This window comes from Ursus americanus, chromosome 1 (assembly GCF_024610735.1).
Source record: "Ursus americanus isolate L20-20 chromosome 1, mUrsAme1.1.p, whole genome shotgun sequence".
In the NCBI taxonomy this organism is placed as follows: domain Eukaryota; kingdom Metazoa; phylum Chordata; class Mammalia; order Carnivora; family Ursidae; genus Ursus; species Ursus americanus.
In genome coordinates, this window is record NC_142127.1 from 74,310,942 (window position 1) to 74,333,531 (window position 22,590).

Here is a 22,590-nt window from a genome sequence, read left to right on the forward strand (position 1 = left end):
TCTTGTGGGCAGCCTGGGCTATTACCTGTCACCTGTTCTGAGTCAGGCCTTGTCAGTTCCCAGCCATCCGTCCCCCTGGAGGGCTACTACACGAGGCTCGGGATGCCAGGCTGTCTGCATTTCTCAGACACTCACTGCGTGCCCTGAGCAGCAGGGCATCACGGCACCCCTGCCTGCAGTGTGCAATTTCCTTTTCTTTTCAAATCGACTTTACTGAACTATAATTACATATAATAAAATGCACCTATTTAAGCTCAATGAGTTTTAACAAATGTGCAAACCCACATAGCTACCCTCAAACAAGGTATAGAGCATTTTCATCACCCCCAAAAGTACCTTTTGGCCCCTTTGCAGTCAATCCTCCCAGCCCTGCCCCCAGGCAACTTCTGATCTGCTTCGTGGCACTAGAGATTAGGTTTGCCTGTTCTGAAATTTTATATTCAATATAAAAAGTAAGATAAAACTTTATTTTAAAGAAATACTAAACTTTATTCATATGCAAATATTTAAGTGGCTTCTTTCTAGACTTTCTGATTATAAACTTCTGGAATAAGTTAAGCAAAGTAAAACATTCTCTTTCTCTCACTCTCTATTTCCTACCCTGACTACCTTGTACCCCCTGTTTCCAACCACACCCCAACACTCTTCACGCCACCCAAGGTGTCCGAGTTTCATTTACTCAGAGGTACACCCTCATCAACCACATGCACCAGGGTAATTCTTGCCGCGTTTAATCTCTGAATCAAGACACTCGGTGTGTTTCAGCCACCTAGAGAGCCTTCCCAATTTTAGTGCTGAATTGTTGTGTTGCTGAGAAAAAAAAAAAAAAACAGGACGTGGGCTCTTTTGTGTTTTCCCAGCTCACTGAAAGGCCTCTCCATCCTCAGGGTGACTCAAGGATCAGATTCAAATCAGTCAGTCCAGTTCCTCCTTAGATGGAAAGGGAGGGAGGGCAAGACACCCTCAAGAAAAGGGAGATCCTGGGAGGTGCTGTGGATTTTGGTCCTCTAAGCTACCCCAGGCTTGCAATTTCTTGGATATTTTAGCCAAGTCATTTTCAACACACCTCAAAGCCCAGTTTAATCATAGACTAATCAGTTCGTCTTTATTGTTTTGAATTGTCTCTCAGGACAGCCATCATTATCCTGAAATTTCAGACCAATTCCTAAGTGCTCTAGAAGACTTCCCCATCACAGGATCCCAGGGAGTCCAAAGGTACCAGGTCAGTGAGTATAATGTAATGGAAACCTAGAAACTAAGAGATAAGCTATAGCTGTGTGAACAAAGCAAGCACTGCAGAGTTGTGATTTATAGTTCTGACTTTCTAGTTGTTGCTGGTACATTGCCCTTTGTTAGACCAAGTCAGGGAGACACTGGACCTAGGATCAGGCCTGACTACCACTATCCACACTCGAGGCTGAACCAACCTGGAATGGTTTGACCATCTGTCCAATTGATAATCTCCTCCAACTGATGTTCTTTGGGCATTTGTTTGAAGAGTACCTAAGCCAGGTGTGGGGGAAGGACTGAGCAAGACAGTAGCAAGTTTCAGCCTCCAGCCCTGATTGCAAATGTCTGATCTCCAGTCAGCAAAGCAAGAGCCCTGCCGGCACCTGAACTGCCCCCCCCCTTCTTGAAGGACAATTTAGAAAGTATCTATTATTATCTGTTAGCACCCAGCCCCTTCCCCCACCCCATCTACACACACAGATCTTCCCTGAGAAGAGTTCCAGAGTAAACACTTTCTCCATCGCCTTATCCTCCCAGTGATGTTTTTTGGGCCACTTACAGGGGCAGCCAAGGCACCTTGGTCTGGATCTGGATAGACTCCACTGCCATTTGCTCTCCTCCCCTCCACCCTGCCCCAGGCCCTGTTCAAGTTGATGCTCAAGCTTTTGGCTTAGATTTTGGTCCCCCACCATTGGGATTTATATCACTTTAGGCTTCATCATCATGATCACTTTACGTGTGAACAGTTTGGTCATGAGAAAGGTAAGAAAGCAGGACAGGGAAACCCTCTGAATTCCAGGAAAAAGCAGTTCAGGGGCGTGACTTGAAAAAAGAGGATGCCAAAAGGAAAAGCTAGGACCCCCTGTCACCTACTTCACAATTCTGCAAAAAGGTTGGCATTGCCACATAACTCACAGGACAATTCCCCAGTCTAGTTACATCATTAAATTGTCACATTTATCATCTGACCCACTCCAGTGTTTGTTGCCTGAGGGTGACTGATTTCTCAATCCTGAATCAGGAGTGTTGGTATTTGGCCAGGCCACTTCTGGAGATTCAAGTTTTCCAGGGCAACTCTTCTCTCCCTCTGCAGCGTGTGGATTCTCACCAATCCCTCCAAGATCCAGTTGGGCGCCCCATCATGCACCTATCAGGTCTTAAACATGCTACAGGTGAAGCCATATTTTGTGATGACATTCCAATGGTGGATAGAGAACTTTTCATGGTTTTGGTGACCAGTACCAGAGCCCATGCAAAAATCATGTAAGTAAATGGAAAGCTTTCAAAAAAAACTTTTAAAAGCACACCTGCAGTTTCCCACAGAAGAATGTGCCTGTTCTGCCATGTCCTAAACCCAAAGAACCTAAAATTGAAAGAATAAAGAAAAGGTCACCATCCCTAAGAGGAGGAAGGGAGGGTATCTGGAAATGACCATTAAGAAAGAGAGAATAAAAATAGTAGTTATGGGCTCCTTGCTTCTATTCTAACCTCACAATTCCTCAGCTCTCTGCTGGATCCTCAGGCATGGCTCCCAGGAGTAACTCCCAGTAGGGCGATACTCAGCTGGTGATAAAACCCTGAAATACTGCATTTCTGAATGGTAATTGCCCACTATCCTAAGCTTCCTAAAACGGTCCCTTGCCACAGCCACATGGGCGCTTCCTCCAGCTCCCCTCCAGTAGCTGAAGTGTTACCTTGACCCAGCAGGGAGCCTCCTGGATCCTGGGGCAGGTCTGCTCTTATCGGTCAGGTCCTAAGCTGTTATATATTTTTATTTTCAACAATGTTCTATCCTTCCCTTAGGTCTGGGGCCTTCAAAGTTTGCTGATTTCTTCTTCTTAAATATTTATCTTTTTTCAGATCAGTTGATTTGTCTGAGGCCCTTGACCTACCAGGGGTGATTGATGTGATAACAGCTGAGGACATTCCAGGCACCAATGGGACTGAGGATGACAAGTTGATGGCTGTAGATGAGGTACAGAGCATGCCTTCTCAGGCGACTTTGTGCAGTTAATCACCAACGTACCACCTCAAGCTGGTTTTCAATCACCCCCCTCCACCCCCGCCCATTGGGGGATAGAAGTGCCAAGTAGTCCAGCTTCTCTCTACACCTAACATCTTTATTCAGACAGACTTAGAAATTACATAGTAAAAAGGATATTTATTGCAGAAAAACAAGTCCTAGTTTTCCCACTGTGTGCTCTTGAATCAATTTACCGTCGTCTGAAGAATAAGTGTAGGAACTGACTATATCAGGATAGAATACCCTAGAAAGATCTAAAAAGGAGAGTACAAAAAAATACAGCTACTCCCTGTTATTTATACTGAATTCCCTCCCTTCCTGGAACAACCCCACATACACACCCCCACCCCCCACTGACTCTTACAGACGCCATTTTTGATAAAGTTGCTCTTGCCATCTTTGACCTTTTAATTCAATTCTACAATCATTCGTTGAACACTTGCTTTTGGAACCAGGCTACCTTGGTTCATGTTCCAGCTCCACCCTCACTAGCTGTGTGCCTTTGGGTATTATTACCTGTAAAATGGGAATCATCATAGCACCAACCCCACTGTGTTATTGTGAGAGTTAACTGAGTTAATGCACATAAAATGCTTACAACAGTGCTTGGCACCTGAAGGCTCTCAGTAAGTGTTAGCTGCTATTGTCACGTCTCAATGAGTCACACAGACTGTTTCTCCTTCAGCCATGAAACGAATCACTGTTCTTTTGGTTGAACTCCAGATGAAGAGGTCAGCTGTTACTTAAGAACTATATTATCTGCGCAGGAGGCCATAACAAAATACCACAGACTGGGTCACTTTAAAAAAACAGAAATTTATTTTCTCACAATTCTGGTGGCTGATCACCGGAGATCAAGGTGTTGGCCAGTTTGGTTTCTCCTGAGGCCTCTCTTCTTGCTTTGCAGGTGGCCATCGGCTCACTGTGTCCCCACATGACCTTTTGTCTATGGATGAGCCTCCCTGGTATCGCTTCCTCTTCTTAAAGGAGCATCAGGCATATTGGATTAGAGCTCCACCCTGATGACCTCATTTAACTTTAATTGCCCCTTTAAAGGCCCTGTCTCCAGATATCATCACATTGGAGATTAGGCCTTCAATGTATGAGTTTGGGAAGAAAGAGGGGACAGGAATCATATTGTACAAAAAACACTCCTTATCTTAAACTCCAAAATGATAAATGATATGTGAAGATGACACATGTGAACCAAGCTTTACAGAGGACACAGCAGATTCAGGTCACAGCCAATCTCACATCGACTCTGGGGCTGATATTCATTAAGTAAAATGGCCAGTGGAATCATCTATCTTATTTAAATTATTTTTTTAATTAAAATTTTTGTTAGCCAAGCACATGTAGTTGAATGTGACCTCCAGTATGATTATTGCTAAACAATAATAACTATGACCAGCCACTGGTGAGTAAGATTATTTCTACAGATATTTTGCTACCTGCTTCATGCATGTACTTTCCGCAGGTGCTTTGCGTGGGCCACATCATCTGTGCTGTGGTTGCAGAGACAGAATTACAGGCAAAGAGTGCAACTGAAAAGATAAAGATCACTTATGAAGATCTGGAGCCAGTAATCATCACCATCAACGTAAGCAGGCTGGCTGGTTTCTTTCCTGTAAGGTTGTAGAATCAAAAGCACCTTTATAAATTTCTTTTTTTAATTTTTTTTAAAGATTTTATTTATTCATTTGAGAGAGAGAGGGAGAGCATGAGCAGGGGGAGGGGCAGAGGGAGAGGGAGAAGCAGGCTCCCCACTGAGCAGGGAGCCCGATGTGGGGCTGGATCCCAGGACCCTGAGATCAGGACCTGAGCCAAAGGCAGATGCTTAACTGACTGAGCCACCCAGGTGCCCCCACCTTTGTAAATTTCTTAATGCAAGACTAATTCTAACTTTTTCTAGTCACTGACTTGTTCTGGAAAAACCAGAACCAAAACCTTCCTCTGGAAGGTATTATTTGTATGAATTGAAATTAGCTTGGGCCCTAAGAAATGGGGGGCAGAAAACACACCAAGAACTGAAGTTTCTTTCTCTCTCACGTTCAGAAAATCTAGAAGGGGTCAGTCCAGGGCTTATGTGGGGTTCTATGTGTCAGGAATCTGGGCTCCTTCTATCTAGTTGCTGCATCATGGATGGTTTCTACACTCCAGGTCACACTTTGGTCCACAATGGCTGCCGAAACTTTGGCCATTAAGTCCACATTCCAGACAGCAGAGAGAATGAGATGATGAAGAAGGGCCTATCCCTTCCCTTTAAGGACACTTCCCATATCTCATTGGTTAACACCTAGTCAGATGCCACACGTACATGCAAGGGGAGCTGGGAAATGTAGACTTCATGCCAGGTGACTACATGTTCACTAAAAATTGGGGAAGATGATGAGAGTGGATATTTAGAACGATCATGCTTTCAAGGTAGGGACTAAAAACAGAGGGACTTTCACGATGGAATTCCATAGAAATTTCCACTTGTATTTTTGGGTCTAGCTGATGGAATGCAAATGCTATTTCCAAAGCAGAAAGAATGAAGTTAGAATAGAAAATTCAGATATAGCCTGGGATTTGCAGGTTCTAACTCAATGAAGGGCAAGTTCAGAGTAATTGAGTTGGGAAAAGCTTTCTTATTTGTGCACTTGTGACAGAAAATATAATTTTTTCAAAGGCCTCAGTGAACCACTTGACATTTTTTAAAATGTGCCTAAAACAAACAACTTGCTCAATATTCAAAGTGTTAAAAAGGTCATGCTTCTTGATCTTTCTAAACCAAATCAATTCCGTTCCAAATTCCCATTTTGCCAACTTTGCAAGAAGTCCAGATCCTTTTTCTTGGCTCACTCTCCGTCCATGGGTTGTACTAGGATTCTAATCAGTTTTTGAAATCTCAATTCTAATCCCATTTCCTCAAGGGGCAAATGGCACCCAGAAGAAAAACCATGAAATATCCTGGGACTCAGAATGGTTAGAGATCTAGAGTTCTCTCAGAATGGGACTGTCCAGAGTCAGCTAAAAATTTCTTTTGTGAAGCTAAAAATAGAGCTACCCTATGACCCAGCAATTGCACTACTGGGTATTTACCCCAAAGATACAGACGTGGTGAAGAGAAGGGCCATATGCACCCCAATGTTCATAGCAGCAATGTCCACAATAGCCAAACTGTGGAAGGAGCCAAGATGCCCTTCAACAGACAAGTGGATAAAGAAGATTCCATATATACAATAAATAAAGATTCCATATATACAATGGAATATTACTCAGCCATCAGAAAGAATGATTACCCAACATTTGCATCAACATGGATGGGACTGGAGAAGATTATGCTAAGTGAAATAAATCAAGTAGAGAAAGACAATTATCATATGGTTTCACTCATTTGTGGAGCATAAGGAATAGCAGGGAGATCGGTAGGAGAAGGAAAGGAAGAATGAAGGGGGGTAAACAGAAGGGGGAATGAACCACGAGAGACTATGGACTCCCAAAAACAAACTGAGGGTTTTAGAGGGGAGGGGAGTGGGGAATGGGCTAGCCTAGTGATGGGTATTAAGGAGGGCACGTACTGCATGGAGCACTGGATGTTATACGCAAACAATGAATCATGGAACACTACATCAAGAACTAATGATGTACTGTATGGTGACTGACATACCATAATAAAACACTTTTCCTTTTGTGAATGAAAGTAGGTAACAAAATAGCCATACATACCAATACTTATTCAATAATACATCCATTCACTCATTTCAATGACTGTAGAGATGAGCAGCAGTGGAGGGTAGTGGCTAAAAGCACAGATTCTGGAATCAAACTGCAAGGTTTAAACCCTGGCTGCACACCTGACTAACTTAGGTGAGTTAAGGTGCCATGGTTTCTTCACCTGTAAAATGGAGATAATAATAATACCTACCTCACTAAGCTGTTACAAGACTAAATGAGTTAATACATGGAAAACACTTAGCACGGTGCCTGGCACATACTCAATCCTCACTAAATAAAGCACATATTACAATAAGATCAAATGATCTCATGAAGCATTTCCAGTATGGCGATAAACCTACTTCCACATGAACTTGGGTGACTCATTGAGATCTTGGTGTAACAGAAAATGAAAAATTCCACTATCTGGTACCCATTTTCTGCTGCTTTAAGAAATCAAGTATTCTTCACCAGGCAAGAGGCTTCTGAAATTTAAGCCGGGGCTTGAACACTGCCTCTATCTCTTATTTTCGGCATGACTTCAAGAAAGGTATTTAACCTCTCTAAGCCCAGTCTCTTCATCTGGAAAACAGAGATCATAATGGAATTAACGTGAGAATGTATGTACATGCATTGTGTATTGTGCAGTGCTTGACACAAAGCAAGTACTCAGTAAATATTGGCTGCTCTCATTATCATTATCATAATGAGCAAGATAGATGACGAACTCTAAGGCTATTGGAGAGTAAGAATGCAGGAGGCAGGTGCCATTCTGAAGTATGGAAAATCACATTGGGCCTAAAGGCTCACCAAGGATCAGCTGTTAATACGTGAATTCACAGAGCCTCGGAATGGGACAGCTTCAAGGCTTCATGTGTAGTCAGTTCACGCTATTGTCAGAAAGAAAACATAGAAGAAAGGACTAGAAAGGCTCTTACAAGATGTGCCAAATACCCAAAGAAATGAACAAACTTCCTACAGTATCTATTGGGCTTTCTTGCTCAGAGATATGTTGGGACTTGGGTCTTCTCCATCAACTTGGCCTCAGTTCTTCAGATCCCTGAGTTAGAGGTTCCTGTACATGAGTTACCTAAGTCTGACACAAGTACTTTTCTTCAGGAAGAAGATAAAGAAGGAGGGCCAAAGCTCACCCCTACTGCAGTTAAACCCTTCACCTGTTCCCTGGACATACACACTAAAGATGAGAAATGAGTATTGATCATCCTGGGCTATCATAGCATCCCCAGATCTCAATTCTTAACATTTCCCTAATCCTCCTTATTGATTTTCCCTGCAATCTAGAAGACATCTTCCTGACATCCATCTCATCTCTGCCATGAGCCCACTACTCTAGTACTCCCTCACTTGATGACTCCCTTCATGGCTATTTTGGGGAGTTTACTGACCTTTGATTAAGAAAAAAAAATGCCATTGGAAGAAAAATTTTTTTAAATTGGCTTGTGTGGTTTTTTCCTATCATTTAGGATGCCATAAAGCACAACTCATTCCTATGCCCTGAAAAAAAACTTGAACAAGGAAACGTTGAGGAGGCATTTGAAAAAGTCGATCAAATTGTTGAAGGTAAGTGGCTCAGGATATTTAATAGAATCGTTGCAGGTTCTATTCCAAAGCAGACATTGAGAGCGTGTGATTTTCCCTGAGAAAGGGCATCATCTAAAGATTCAGCACTTTGCCAAATTTCTCTTATATCTCTTCCTTTCAGACTGTGAGAGTGTGTATGTGTGTGTGCTACCTTTGGTGGGGGGGGGGGAGCAACAGAATATATAGAAGAAAAGTCCCTAGCACTTTGATTAGTCAAGGACAGAGGAATAGAACCAGACACTTTGAACTCGTTATCCAAAACCGTAGTCTCAGAAACAGATTGCCCTCAGTTGCCACGGGACAAATGCCTGATCCATTAGTTCTTTGGTCCGAACAAATCCACTCTGGTCTGTCCACATCTTACTTGCTTTTTAATTCCTCAACATGGTAGTTTCCAACTAGCACACACTTTCAAGAATTTCCCTGTCTTGCACTTAACAGGAGAGGTCCACGTTGGAGGACAGGAACATTTTTACATGGAAACACAAAGAGTGCTTGTTATTCCGAAGGCAGAGGACAAAGAACTGGACATTTATGTGTCAACACAGGATCCAGCCCACGTACAGGTGAGGTCCAGGATCGCCTTTACCTTCCCAACTTCCTAATTCCATCATGGCCTTCGATCCCCACAGCCTCACAGTTGGCAGCCATTTTACCTGTAGAAACTTGATGCCCAGGTACTGGACACCCAGTGGAGCAGCTAAAATACCAGAACCCTTTTATTTTTTCTGGTCCTGTCAAGTAAATAAAAGAACAGTCGAGGTGAAGGGGATTAAGAGTACACTTACCATGATGAGCACTGAGTAATGTAGAGAATTGTTGACTCACCATATTGTATACCTGAAACTAACATAACATTGTATATTATCAGTACTGGAATTAAAATTAAATAAAATTAATTAAATCAAATTAAAAAATAAAGGAACAGCCACAGTCACTTCAGATTTAAAGAGTGCATTCATCTGCAACATGTTTAAATGAACTCTATGATTGGATAACAACACTGAATTATATCTGTATGTGATTTTTCTCTAAAATAATCATTACAGATAACCTTTGGAGAGAACACATCACTTTATAGCACATTTTCATTTCCCAGTCGCAAAGTGCCCTAGGTTTTAGCTGCAGACATCTCCTTTAGCAAGCCTTCCTGAGTTTGCTGATTTTCAACTTGTTGGGACTTCAGGTCTGGGCATTTGGCTATGATTCCAGCTTCTGACAGGAATCTGGGACTCAGACAGTTTCCCTTCTGGAAAATACCATTTTTCTGCTGAAAAGGCGGTTCTGTAAGATTAACGATGTTTATGAATCAATAGAGCTCTGCAAGACAGATTTAGACTATCTTAGTGTTTTGTTGGTCTTTTTTTTTTTCTGACAGTGGGTGTGGATGAATATTGCTATGATGTTGTTTCAGAAAACGAAAGGCTTCTTTGCCATTTCTTGTAAAACTTTTCCTTTATCTAACTTTTACAGAAAACGGTGTCCTCTACTTTAAACATCCCCATCAACAGGATCACCTGTCATGTCAAACGGGTGGGTGGAGGTTTTGGTGGGAAAGTAGGAAGACCAGCTGTATTTGGAGCTATTGCAGCTGTGGGCGCTATCAAGTAAGTGCAGTTGGGAAAACAGGAGGTTGTAAAATGTACAGAGCTAAGGGTAAATCAGTGGACTGAGAGTCACTCGGACTGCTGTCGTAACCACCTGAGTGTCCTTGGGCAATTCAGGCTCCTGTCTCTTTTTCTTTATAATTATAGATACAATACCTACCCTCTTAGAGTTTTTGGAGAACTCAAATGTACATAGGACTTCAAATAGGCTAATTTGCTATAAAAAGGAAAAGTGATATTATGAGTTAAACAGCTCCAGGGCTGAGGCTGCCCTGTTCTTGAGTTTCAGGGAAGGTGACCCATTTAGGGGTGGGACAAGTATCCTGCCCAAGTGGAACACCAAGGGGGTGGGTCCTCCCCCACTTTTCCTTCCTACTCCAGCTGCAGACAGGGTGGAGCGAGGAAAGAAAGGCTCCCACCCTCTGCCTCTCTGCACCTGGGAAGGGCCGGCTATTCAATGTTTGCTTAATGACAGATGACATCCTCAAAGAAAGTTCCCGGGCTAACCTCAGCCGGAAGGCTTGCTCCTTTGCTGTTCATGCTGTTCAGGTTGCTGGCTTTTCTGTTCCTTGTTCATTTTCTATGGCTGTTTCTTGGTAGTAACAAGTACTGTCAGAGCCCCAGTCAGCCCACAAAGTTTAAAGGTCCTGCTTCCTTTGACAAATTCTGTGTAGTTCAGAGCTAGCTTCCAAAGCACTCAGATGTGTGTCTCATTCAGCAATGAGAGGTGGAAAATCACAGGATCCAAATCCCATCTCCAGTTCATTCCATAATGAACCTCTCTATTCACACCCACCAAGTACCCGGCAAGGGATAATCAGTTCATCATACTCCCACCAGGCTTTGTGCCTTTAAGACCTCTCAAGCATTATTGCACATTTGAATCATCCAGGGAGCACTTAAATCCCAATGCCTAAGCTGCCCCATAAAGATCCAGGCATCACTATATCTGAAATTACCCCAGTGGTGCCACTGTGCAGCCAAGTGTGGGAACCAGTGCCTTAAGCTACAACCCTGTCTCAGCACACATCAGGCATGCATTTAGTAGTTCCTAGAGCAGGGTTTCCAAACTCTTCATAATAAGACGCTCCCAGACCCATAGAAATTCCTGCCTCCCCATCCCAGACCCACCAATTCAGAATCACCAGGGGGTGGACCCAGAAACTTTCCATTTAATTGATGCTCCAGGTAGTCTCCACCATTAAAAAAACAAAAACAAGAACACAAGAGAGCAAAAAAACAGGAAATCTTGTACCAGAATTGTAGTTTTCAACACGTACCTGAAAATACCTGCATAAGAATCACTGAGAAAAATGCCAATTCTAGGGCCCCTCCCTAACGTATTGAATGAGAGTCCTAGGCTAAGACTCAGGAATCTGCATTTTCACCAACCTACCAGATGATTCTTTTGCACTCCAAAGAGTCCAGAACCATTGCCCTAGAGATACAGAAAGGCTAAAGCTCCGACTACCCAAGGGCTCAACTTGGCCAACAGAGTAGCGTTCATGGGTAGAAATGAAGATGTAAACTCAGCAGGCTAAGGACAAGTACTTGGCCTTGTTTTTGCAGTTGTGTTGTTAAATTTGCCTTTATCTATTCCCATTCTTTCTCTTTTGTCACTAGTGGTAGGGATATGCAAAATGGCTGGATCTGGGTAAGCATCAAATCTGAAGCCGTAAGAATGCAAGTTAGGGACGCCTGGGTGGCTCAGTCGGTTAAGTGTCTGCCTTCAGCTCAGGTCATAATCCCAGGGCCCTGGGATCAAGTTTTGCATCAGGCTCCTTGGTCAGTGGGGAGCCTGCTTCTCCCTCTGCCTGCTGCTCCCGCTGCTTGTGCTCTCTCTCTCTTTCTCTCTCTCTGACAAATAAATAAATAAAATCTTTAAAAAAAAAAAAAAAGAACACAAGTTAACTGGCATGTGACATTGATCACTTTAGGTAGATCTCCAACCATTGAGTTATAGGCTACAGAGACAGTAGTAATTTGGTCACGTGTTAATTCAGATCAGTGCCCAGCTCATTGTATGCACTCAGGGACTATCTATGGGATGAATAGATGGTTAAATGAATGGTTGGATAAATGGGTGGGAGAATGGATGGAGGATGGATGGGTAAAAAGGTAGATAGATGGATGGGTGGGTAGATAGTTAAATGAGGGGATGAATAAATGGGTGGGTGGATGTTAGACGGGGAGATGGATGAATAGGGGACTGGATGGATGGGTGGATGAAATGGGTGAAGAATCTGACTAAGATTTGTTTTCTTTAGAACTGGTCATCCTATTCGTCTTGTTCTTGATCGCAAAGATGATATGTTAATAACTGGGGGAAGACACCCATTATTTGGAAAATATAAAGTGAGTATTAAAGATGAAATTATTAAAATATCTCATTTTATCTGAGTGGTTTTATCATTTTCTATTATTTCAATTTTGCTAAATTCTAAAAACAATGATCTTACCTAAAATATTAAATGAAAATGCTATGTATTTGAATACTCATAAATTTTATGAGGAACTTTAAGTAAATCTAGTATAGGTTAGGAAAAAATTGAATGATAAAAACACAATTTCAAATGATAAAAAATTATTGAACGAGTAAGATTTTCGTTAGTGGTTCCTCGAAGACAAAAAATGAGATAAACTATAAGCACTTGTTATAACAAAACTTCCTGACTATAAAAATATTTTGTAGTAGGGGTGCCTGGGTGGCTCAGTCGGTTAAACGTCTGCCTTCGGCTCAGGTCATGATCCTGGAGTCCCAGGATTAAGCCCCACATCAGGCTCCCTGCTCAGCTGGGAGTCTGCTTCTCCTTCTCCCTGTGCCCCTTTCTCCACCCCCCCTCCCCGCCCCCCACTCATGTGTGCTCTCTCGCTCTCTCTCTCTCACTCACTCTCTCTCCCAAATAAGTAAATAAAATCTTAAAAAAGAAAAAATATTATGCAGTTGAAATGTTTGGAAATAATTTTACCATTTTAACTACAAAATCATTTTTACAAGTGTTTCTGCCAGGTTGTTATGAAAGTGTCACAAAAGATCTTTGCAAATAGGAAAAAAAGAATCCACTAACTAATGAAATAATTTTAAATTGTTTCAAACCACACTCATTGCATTTTATGCAACTATGTCATAAACACCATTAAAAATACTGTTAACATACAGTTGACAACAACAGTACTTTTCAAATTTGTGACTGAGTTTTTAGGATAGTTCTAATGTAATATTTCTGTATCAGAGATGTTTTATCTGGGAACTGTTTACAGCATACACATGGCTAGATAGTCTACCTGATGCCATTGCCTTAGATTACTAAAGTATGATATTCCTGGATTACTAAAGCCATACCACAGCACCGTTTTATTTCTTCCATTGGCATTAGTAATTTTTATAATTAGTGAGAAAAGGACCACAGTTGGCCATTAAATTTTTTATTTGCCTTCAAATGCACGGAAATTAATGCAACTACTATTATCTTCTCGCACCAAGAACAATGTAGAGGCACATTCTAGGATTATGGCACTGTGTTTTGTTATGGTGGTTGTTGAGTTCTTCGGATTTGGCCTGAGTTATAAATCAGGCTTTATTTATATTGCATTTATGAGACTGTTTCAGTACTAGAACTTATTAAGAAGGTTCTAGACTGTAAATATTTTGGTAATTATAGTAATGTATTATAGTAATGTAAAATATAATTAAAATGAGGGAAATAGACTTTGGAAAATCCAAATTTTACTTTATTTTTAAAGAAACATAATTTTACCTCCAATATAGTAAGATGTGGGTGGTGAGAGAGATGTGTGTATGTGTATGTATATATAGAGAGAGATCTTCATTCAAACCTAGCTAACAAAATTTTGCTCAGAGCTATTTGTAAATTAGCATAATAGATGTTTACGTGTAAATAGGTTCTTCTGAAATTCTTAAAAAGTTTATAAACAGTTTAAGAATTCTCTCTACTACCTTATTTATTATACTGTTTTGCTTTGCAATCCTTTCTTCATGAAAAGTCACAGGTAAACTTCAACCTAGCATTTGTCAAAATTACCATAAACTCTGAATTTGTGGATTTTTCTACACATGCTAAGTGCTCTGCTTTGTTATCCAACACCTCCATAGATGATAATAGCCATATAGTTGTGCCCATTTTCAAAAAGGCAAAGGGGGGCGTCTGGGTGGCTCAGTCATTAAACCATCTGCCTTCGGCTCAGGGCGTGATCCTGGCGTTCTGGGATGGAGCCCTACATCAGTCTCCTCCGCTGGCAGCCTGCTTCTTCCTCTCCCACTCCCACTGCTTGTGTTCCCTCTCTCACTGGCTGTCTCTATCTCTGTCAAATAAATAAAATCTTTAAAAAAAAAAAAGGCGAAGGGACCAGGGCCAATCCTTTTCTGGTAGAAGTACAACAGGAAGTGGGAAATTTTCAACCTGGGCTATGCAGACCAGCAGGTCTAGGTGGGTGGGAGGGGAGTGGCAACTTCAGAAAAATACAAGGTGCTTCTTTGAGTCCCAATAAGAACAACAGCACTAGCTCACATTTGTGACATCCTTAATCACAAAGCACTTCATCAGCTCCCTGAAATGAGAGCAGTTGTTCTCATGTCCATTCCCCAGCCTCAGCTTCCCAAGCTTTCCCATGACGAGATGCACTGATTCATTCCCACGCACTCTGGAATTCCAGAGACTTTTCCACAAGGGGGAGAAACTATAGACTAAATTAGAAGGAAAACTAGTAAAAAGTGAAGGAGACTTTTGGTGACTGGGTGGCTCAGTCAGTTAAGCATCTGACTTCAGCTCAGGGGGATTGAGGCCCCCGCAATGAGACCTCTGTGGGGCTCCTTGCTCAGTAGAGAGTTTGCTTCTCCCTCTCCCTCTGCACCCCCCCAGTCGTGTGCATGCACACTCTCTCTCTCTTAAATAAATAAATAAATAAATAAATAAATAAATAAATAAATAAATAAAATATTTTTTTAAAAAGTGAAGGAGACTCTTCAAGAAACAAGGAAGAAGAGGGTAGCAATTATACACCAGGAGGCAAGCAAGGACTTTGGAATTCCATACTGACTGCCAAGCCAGAAAATGATGCCTTGAAAGGAAGGGCTCAGCAAAACTCAGCTCAGGGGAGGTTTCTTTGTCAGGCAAGCGATGGCCAGGGGTGGCACACCACCAAACAAATGGGAGCAGAGTCTGCCTTCAATCCCACTCCATCCTAGGGTTGGGTTGGGACTTAAACGTGGCTTGTAAATTTTAGACAGATCATAAAATGTCCTTCACTTGGTGACAGGTGGGATTCATGAACAACGGGCGAATCAAAGCTCTGGACATCGAGTGCTTCGTCAACGGAGGATGCATGCTGGATGACTCTGAGCTGGTATGTGCATCAGAAGCCAGCACCAGCGTTCACCCTGAGTAGAATGCAGAATTTCTAGATGCGTCTTTGTGGAGCATGTTTCTTCGAGTACTTACCCAAGTTCCACAAGCAGTTAGACTCTGTACTTGACTTTTACAGGGGAAAAAAAAAAGTATTGTCCAATATATATTAATATCTCCTTTCACTTTAGGTAACAGAATTTCTTATATTAAAGCTAGAAAATGCATATAAAATCCGCAACCTCAGGTTCCGGGGCCGTGCATGCATGACAAATCTACCATCTAACACAGCCTTTCGCGGATTTGGCTTCCCACAAGGAACCCTGATAACAGAATCTTGCATCACAGCTGTGGCAGCCAAATGTGGCCTTCTGCCAGAAAAGGTAAGGTTGTAATCAAGGTCGTAACCAAAGTTGGTGAAGAATCAGATGAGGTTGGGAACTAGCTACCCAAGGAGAGACCCCAGAAGAGCCGCTCAAATTAGCCCTGGCTCAGAATTTGAGATAAATTAAGTGCTACCTGAAAGAAATGACTTTCCACTATCTTCCTACCTCCATATGCAAACAACTTTCTGTTTCTTTCTTTTTTCTAATTTTTATAAAAATAATTACTCTTTTTAAAATTCTAACCACACTGAGGGAATTAAAATAAAAAGGGAACATCCCCTTTTTCATCCCATCATCCCTATTGGTCAAGGGTAACCATTGTTAATAGTTTTATGTTTATTGTTCCAGCCCTCTATATTCATACACACATACATAAACATTGATGTATTATATATACATATAGAGAGAGAATTATTTACCAGCATGGGACCATGATAAGCATATCATACTTTTTCTACTTGACAGTAGGTCATGGCTCTCTTCCTGTGTCACTAGAATAATCTACTTCATTCTTTTTCATAACTGAATAATATTATGTAATAGGGACTTAACTATAATTTATTTAGCCACTCCACTATGATACACATTTATGTTGTTACCCATTTTTGGCTATTAAAATGGTGTTGCAAAAAGCATCTTGGTACAGATATACCAAAATAAAGATGTATTTTTGCCCTATTGTATATATCTGTAGGATAAATTTATAGAAGTAGAATTGCTAGTATGAAAATTTTTGAGAGATATACTGCCAAAACATGCCCCCCCAAAATATTATTTTGTACAGTATCCTAGAAGGTGCACAGTATAGACAGGATGCAGGCCAGAGAGAGGCAGTCACTGGCAATTGAAATAATTATTAATAACACCTTTCTAGCCCTCACACATTTCAATCAGACCCTAGCCTACTTTTTACACTTCTTTTCCCTTTAGTCTCCTGCTCCAGAAGCCACACTTAATATATTGTCCTTTGAACCCCTTGGCTCCTAAGATCAACAGAGAGGACCACCAGGCTTATGATTGTCAGGGTACTTCATACACACAGGAGAACACTTACACATTGTACAAGGAAGACCATAGTTATCCTAAGAGAAGTCACATAAAGTGTTCTATGAGTACAAAGGAGAAAGACATCGCTTTGGCTTGGGGGGAGGAGAGTCAGCAAGAACTTTCTGGAGGAGATGACACTTACGATAGACCTTGAAGAATAATAGGGACAGATAATAGGAAGGTAATCCAGGCAAATGGAGCGGCTCCAGCAAGGAGAGGCAACCTCCTTGTGGTTCGGTTTCCTTATCTATGAAACAAGGATGATATGACTCACCACACAGAGTTCCTGCAAGAATCAAATGAAACATTTGTTTTCATAAACTGGATGGTATTATTCCAATGTTACTAAAGATCATGGTAATTATTTTATTGTTACTAGAGTGAAATAGGGAGAATGAAGACTTCCTGAGCATATCTCAGTAGGTTCTCCTTCTTTGTCAAGTCTTACAGGCTTCCAGGACATACGACACCCCATATTCAAACACATTTTTAAAAAGATTTGACCAGAGGCTATTAGAAGGCTTACAGTAGATCTGCTATTGTTACTAGCCACAGTGCCTTTCCTCTGTACCAGAATAAATCTTCAATTATGACAATACATCCTTGCTTTGATACACAATCTACCAACTCTTCTTCAACCTCTGAACCTTGTAGGAAAAAAGGAGATTCTGCTTCCCTCGGCCCCTCCATCCTACTACCCTCCAGGGCAGTTACTACCACTATCCTCCACTTTCAGGAGGGAGAAACCCTGATTGGTACATTGAAGAAGAGATGAGAAATAACTCCCATTATTTTTTTTAAAGATTTTATCTATTTATTTGAGAGAGAGAGAGAGCATGAGCGGGGAGGGGAGGGGAGAGGTGGGGAGGGACCGAGGGACTGGGCAGGGAGCCGCCATGGGGCTCAATTCCAGGACCCCGAGATCATGACCCAAGCCAAAGCAGATACTTAACCGACTGAGCCACCCAGGCGTTCCTAACTCCCATTATTTTTGCAAAAGAACACGCTGTTCAAAGAAAGAAGAAGCACCCTGTCTTCTTCCCACCAAAGTTTGTGTTTTACTGGGGAAGCTTTTCAAGTCTCTCTTTTGCAGTCAGCTTCTGTCTTATCGTAACTATTGACTCAACTTCCTACCCATTGCAGATTAGGGAGAAAAACATGTACAAAACGGTTGATAAAACCATCTACAAACAAGCGTTCAGCCCTGAGACCCTGATAAGATGTTGGAATGAGTGTTTGGACAAGTCTTCCTTTCACAGCAGAAGAATGCAAGTGGAAGAGTTTAACAAGAAGAATTATTGGAAGAAGAAGGGCATGGCAATCATCCCCATGAAGTTCTCAGTCGGCTTTGCTGCAACAAGCTATCACCAGGTAAGGCTTTTCTACATGGTAAATAACCCTTAGATCAGATGCGCTTCTCGCCCTGTCTGCTCACGTTGACTTTGGTAGAGGATCACATTTCCCAGGCACTTAACCCCCCCCTCCCCCAGCACCTGGGAAAAATGTAAAGAACTCCCTGAGCAGAACCCCCATCTGCAAGCTCGTTCAACACAGTGCTGTAGAAAAAATATCTCAGTGGCAGAAAATGGCATCAGCAACCCTGCTGCCAGCATGGCTGCCAGGACGCAGCCGTGATCACCACCACCACCCCACCGCACCCCAAATCATCCTTATGCCAAAGGGAAAGAAAGCCCACAAGGCCTGGGCTGCTGAGCCCTCTGAGCCTGGGGGTTATGGCTTGGGCAGGAAGTGGGCCTCTCGCAGTTTGTGCCCTAGACCCCTCAGCTCTCCTCGGTGATCCAAAGTCTAAGCAGAGAGGTCCCTGCATGTTGCCCTTCCAAGCTGGCTGTTTCCAGCCATCTCTCCCAGGAATCTGTGTCAGTTCTAATGGAGAAACCAGGGTGAGTGGCCCAAAAATCCTTTCAGGTAGGTTGCAAAAGGAAGAGGCAAGTCACTCGAAGGCCCCATCCAGAAGGTAGGAGGAAGGTGCAATTAGATGAGTCCATTAAATAACACAGGACTGGTACAGACGAGTGTTCGCAGCAATCCCAACGGGTTCCATGTGGGAAAGCTATTTAGAAAACCGGGAAATGTTATTGCCTCCCCATTATCGTCCACCAGAAGGAGAGACTCCACAACTGGAAAAATCTTATATACATTAGATCTAAATCTAAATCTAAAAATGCATCAGATCTCCCTTGTGTGTATAGCACTGAAAGCATTTTCCCACTTATACCCAACTACCAGCAGCCAATAGACCCACACGCATGCACACACCACAAGAGCTGCCCTCTCTGAGGAAATCCTTCTTCGGGAATAAAGCAGTTGCCCCCAAACCCTAAGCAACTGGAGTTGGGTGGACCTGAGAAATCCTTGGCCCTGCCCACTTACTAGCTGTGTAATATTAAGCAAGTTATTTAACCTCTCCGAGTCTCAGCTTCCTCAATTATAAAATGAGAATAATAATAATCCTTTGTCTTAGGATTGATGAGGACTCAACAAGCTAATCAATGTAAAACACTTGGCAGGGTTCCTGGAGCACAACGTAGTTACCCAAAGCAGCCCACACCCCTCCCCCAGGAGATCTCAGACACACTGCCCAGGGCTGTGGCTCCTCCAGTGAGTAGGATGAGACTCCCTGGCCTCCTGAGCCACACTCCTGTTCAGGTCCAGCATGCCTGTTCTATACAGAGGTGCAGGAAGGTTAACCATTACACCTACAGGCCTAGACTAATTCAACAGCTGGAGCGTAAGTCATTCTAGATACCTGCCTGTGTGGGTTTTTTTTTTTCTCTGACACCAAATGTTGTGTTTTTTCTGCACCAATCCTCCATCACCAACTGAGTGTGCAACAATTCCATTCAACTCTGACACTAACTACCCAGAGTTAGCACGGACCCCACAGATCAAGGGCTATGTCCCACAAGACTGCCTCCATTTCAGACACCAGCAAAAGTAGGGTGCCCAAGCTATTCACACTTCTGCCCAGGCAACTACAGATTCAGGGGTTTCCACTACCCACGTCGCTTAGGTGTGATAATTTGCTAGAGCAACTCACAGAACTCAGGATAGCACTTTACTTACTATTATGACCAATTTGTTATAAAGGATACCACCCAAGAACAGCCACATGGAAGAGGTACATAGGGCAAGGTATGTGAGAGGGGAATGGGGCTTCCATGCCATTCTCCTCCAGCCTGTGGCTGTGGTCACCAGCCTAGGAGCTCCCTGAACCCCGTTGTTTGTGAGTTTTATGAAGGTTTCATTACATTGGCACAGTTGATGAAATCACTGGCCTTTGGTGATTGAACTCAATCTCTAGTCCCTCTCCCCTCCCCGAAGGTCAGAGGGTGGGGCTGAAAGCTGGCAGCCTCTAGCCACGTGGTTGGTTTTTCTGGCAGCAATTCCCATCCCCTACAAACTGTCTAGGCTTCTCCCAAGAATCATCTGAAGGGCATACAAAAGAAAGTAAATTCCAAGAATTTTTGAACCTCTGTGCCAAAAATCAGGGACAAAGACCATGTATTTATTTTTTAATGTACAACACTTCCCCTCACTTGTATGGCTGCCCCTCACCTAAACCACAGTCTGTTCTCTGCCATCAACCACGGGAGCCAACTTCTCACCTCGCCACACACACACCTACAAATCCTTAAATCATGCAGTGACTTTAAAGCTCTATTTGAAAGGCTTCCAGCTTCTTCACAGAGCTCCAAACTGATGCACTCAAGAATCAGCAGGCTCGGAGTTGAAATGTGTTATTTTGGGGCTGCTGATGACTCACAAAGCTGGAACACCTACTCTCCAAACTACGCATGGGGAGCACTGTCAGAGGGAGTCAAAAGGCCCACGATGATAAATACTATTATTAGCATCTAGAAGCCTGGACACCCCGAAGCTCCTCCAAACCATTCTGAGACAGAATCGACTAAAGTCCTAATTCCTCCCCCTTCTTCTCCTCCTCCTTCTGGAATGAAAAATACCACATTTCCATTTGTCCAATTCGACGAACATTTATTTAGTGTCTATGTGATTCAGACTTTCTCCAAGTTCTCTACAGGACACAAAACTGAACGAGACCTTCCTCCATGAGACTCTCACAGAAGAGCTGGTCACCCCCTGTATTCATTTCCTGTGGCTGCCATAAGAAAGTACCACAAACTGGGTGGCTTACAACAAGTTTATGCTCTCCCAGTTCTGGAGGCTTGGAGTTCAAAAGCAAGGTATCAGCAGGGTAATGCTCCTCGGAAGTGTCCAGAGGAGAAGCCTCTCTTGCCTCTTCCAGCTTCTGGTGTCTCCTGGTGTTCCTTGGCTTATGGCCATGTCACTCCAATCTCTGCCTCCATCTTCACATGGCCTTCTTTGCTGTGTGTCTTCACACAGCCTCGTATAAGAACACCAGTTATTGAATTTAGAGCCCACCCATATCCACTATGACCTCACAAATCATACTGTGTTATGACTTGCTTTCCAGCCTGTCCCCCAATTACCATGGGACCTACTACATTGTCGAGGAAGAACCACATCTTGTTCATCTGTGTATATCCAGAGCTGAGCACAGGCTGGCACACAGCATGTGTCAAGTACTTAACAAATGTTTAATTAGTTAGCTGAATGGTCAACCAGAGACTTTAAGCAGAGGAGTGATAGTTGGAACCAATACTCATAACTCCTGAGGATCCAAAGGGGCTCTTATTAAAACCAGGTTCCTGGGGCAGCTGGGTGGCTCAGTCAGTTAAGCGTCCAACTCTTCGTTTCGGCTCAGGTCCTGATCTCAGTGTCATGAGATCAAGCCCCATGTCAGGCTCCATGCTCAGTGTGGAGTCTGCTTGAGATTCTTTCCTCCTCCCTCTCTCTCCCCTCCCCCGACTCACACTTGCTCATGATCTCTCTCAAATAAAAAATAAATAAAATCTTTTAAAATTTTTTTAAAATAAATAAATAAAAATAAATAAATAAAACCAGGTTCCTAAATAGGAATGTTCTTTACAGGTGACTATTGCACAGAACAGATCTAAGCTTCAGAATCCCACCTGGAAAGCTTGCTTCTCTGACCCTCCCTACTCTGTAAGACTGGGGTTTCACTACCTCATTTGTTTATATTTAACCTCACTAAACTTGCACTGAGCTGTGCCTTCTGGGTTGTTTTACTAGGCAGCTGCCCTCGTTCATATCTACACAGATGGCTCTGTATTGGTCACACATGGAGGCAACGAACTGGGACAAGGTATTCACACCAAAATGCTGCAGGTAAGCTATATATAATTAAGTCATTAATCTCTCTCTACATTGTTGCCATGACTGACATTTGGCACTAATTTTGGGGGAGATGATCAAATCCTAAGGTCTTGACTATTTGGTTGAAAAACTTCTTCGGTATCAAATGGAATGTCTGAGGTAGCAGAAATCCCACGTATGTACAAATAGTCCTGGAACGTGACCAGGATTTCTGGGTGGAGGTGGTTGTTAGTGAAAACACCACTAATGAGCCCCTGGAGCACTGTGGTAGGTGCCCCAGGCAGGCTTTACCTAGAGTAGGAGTTCCCCAGCTTTTCTATTTTGAGACCAGTATGCATGATTTTTAAAGTTTGGACAACAACATTAGGTTGCTAATATACAATTTGGACAAGTAA

At 42.6% G+C, this 22,590-nt stretch overlaps 1 protein-coding gene across 3 annotated transcripts in view; it reads left to right on the top strand.

The window, feature by feature from the left end:
* Nucleotides 1–22,590, top strand: part of LOC123798188 (aldehyde oxidase 2) — a 78,534-nt gene that overhangs the window by 31,201 nt on the left and 24,743 nt on the right. For all 3 annotated transcript variants that reach the window (XM_045806437.2, XM_045806438.2, XM_045806439.2), the window contains 12 exons: nucleotides 1,130–1,222; nucleotides 2,324–2,493; nucleotides 3,091–3,205; nucleotides 4,731–4,853; nucleotides 8,437–8,533; nucleotides 8,996–9,120; nucleotides 10,028–10,161; nucleotides 12,429–12,516; nucleotides 15,439–15,525; nucleotides 15,716–15,907; nucleotides 18,101–18,328; nucleotides 22,112–22,207. In XM_045806437.2, the coding sequence (XP_045662393.2) occupies nucleotides 1,130–1,222; nucleotides 2,324–2,493; nucleotides 3,091–3,205; nucleotides 4,731–4,853; nucleotides 8,437–8,533; nucleotides 8,996–9,120; nucleotides 10,028–10,161; nucleotides 12,429–12,516; nucleotides 15,439–15,525; nucleotides 15,716–15,907; nucleotides 18,101–18,328; nucleotides 22,112–22,207 (1,548 nt within the window). The remainder of the gene's footprint in view (nucleotides 1–1,129; nucleotides 1,223–2,323; nucleotides 2,494–3,090; nucleotides 3,206–4,730; nucleotides 4,854–8,436; nucleotides 8,534–8,995; nucleotides 9,121–10,027; nucleotides 10,162–12,428; nucleotides 12,517–15,438; nucleotides 15,526–15,715; nucleotides 15,908–18,100; nucleotides 18,329–22,111; nucleotides 22,208–22,590) is intronic.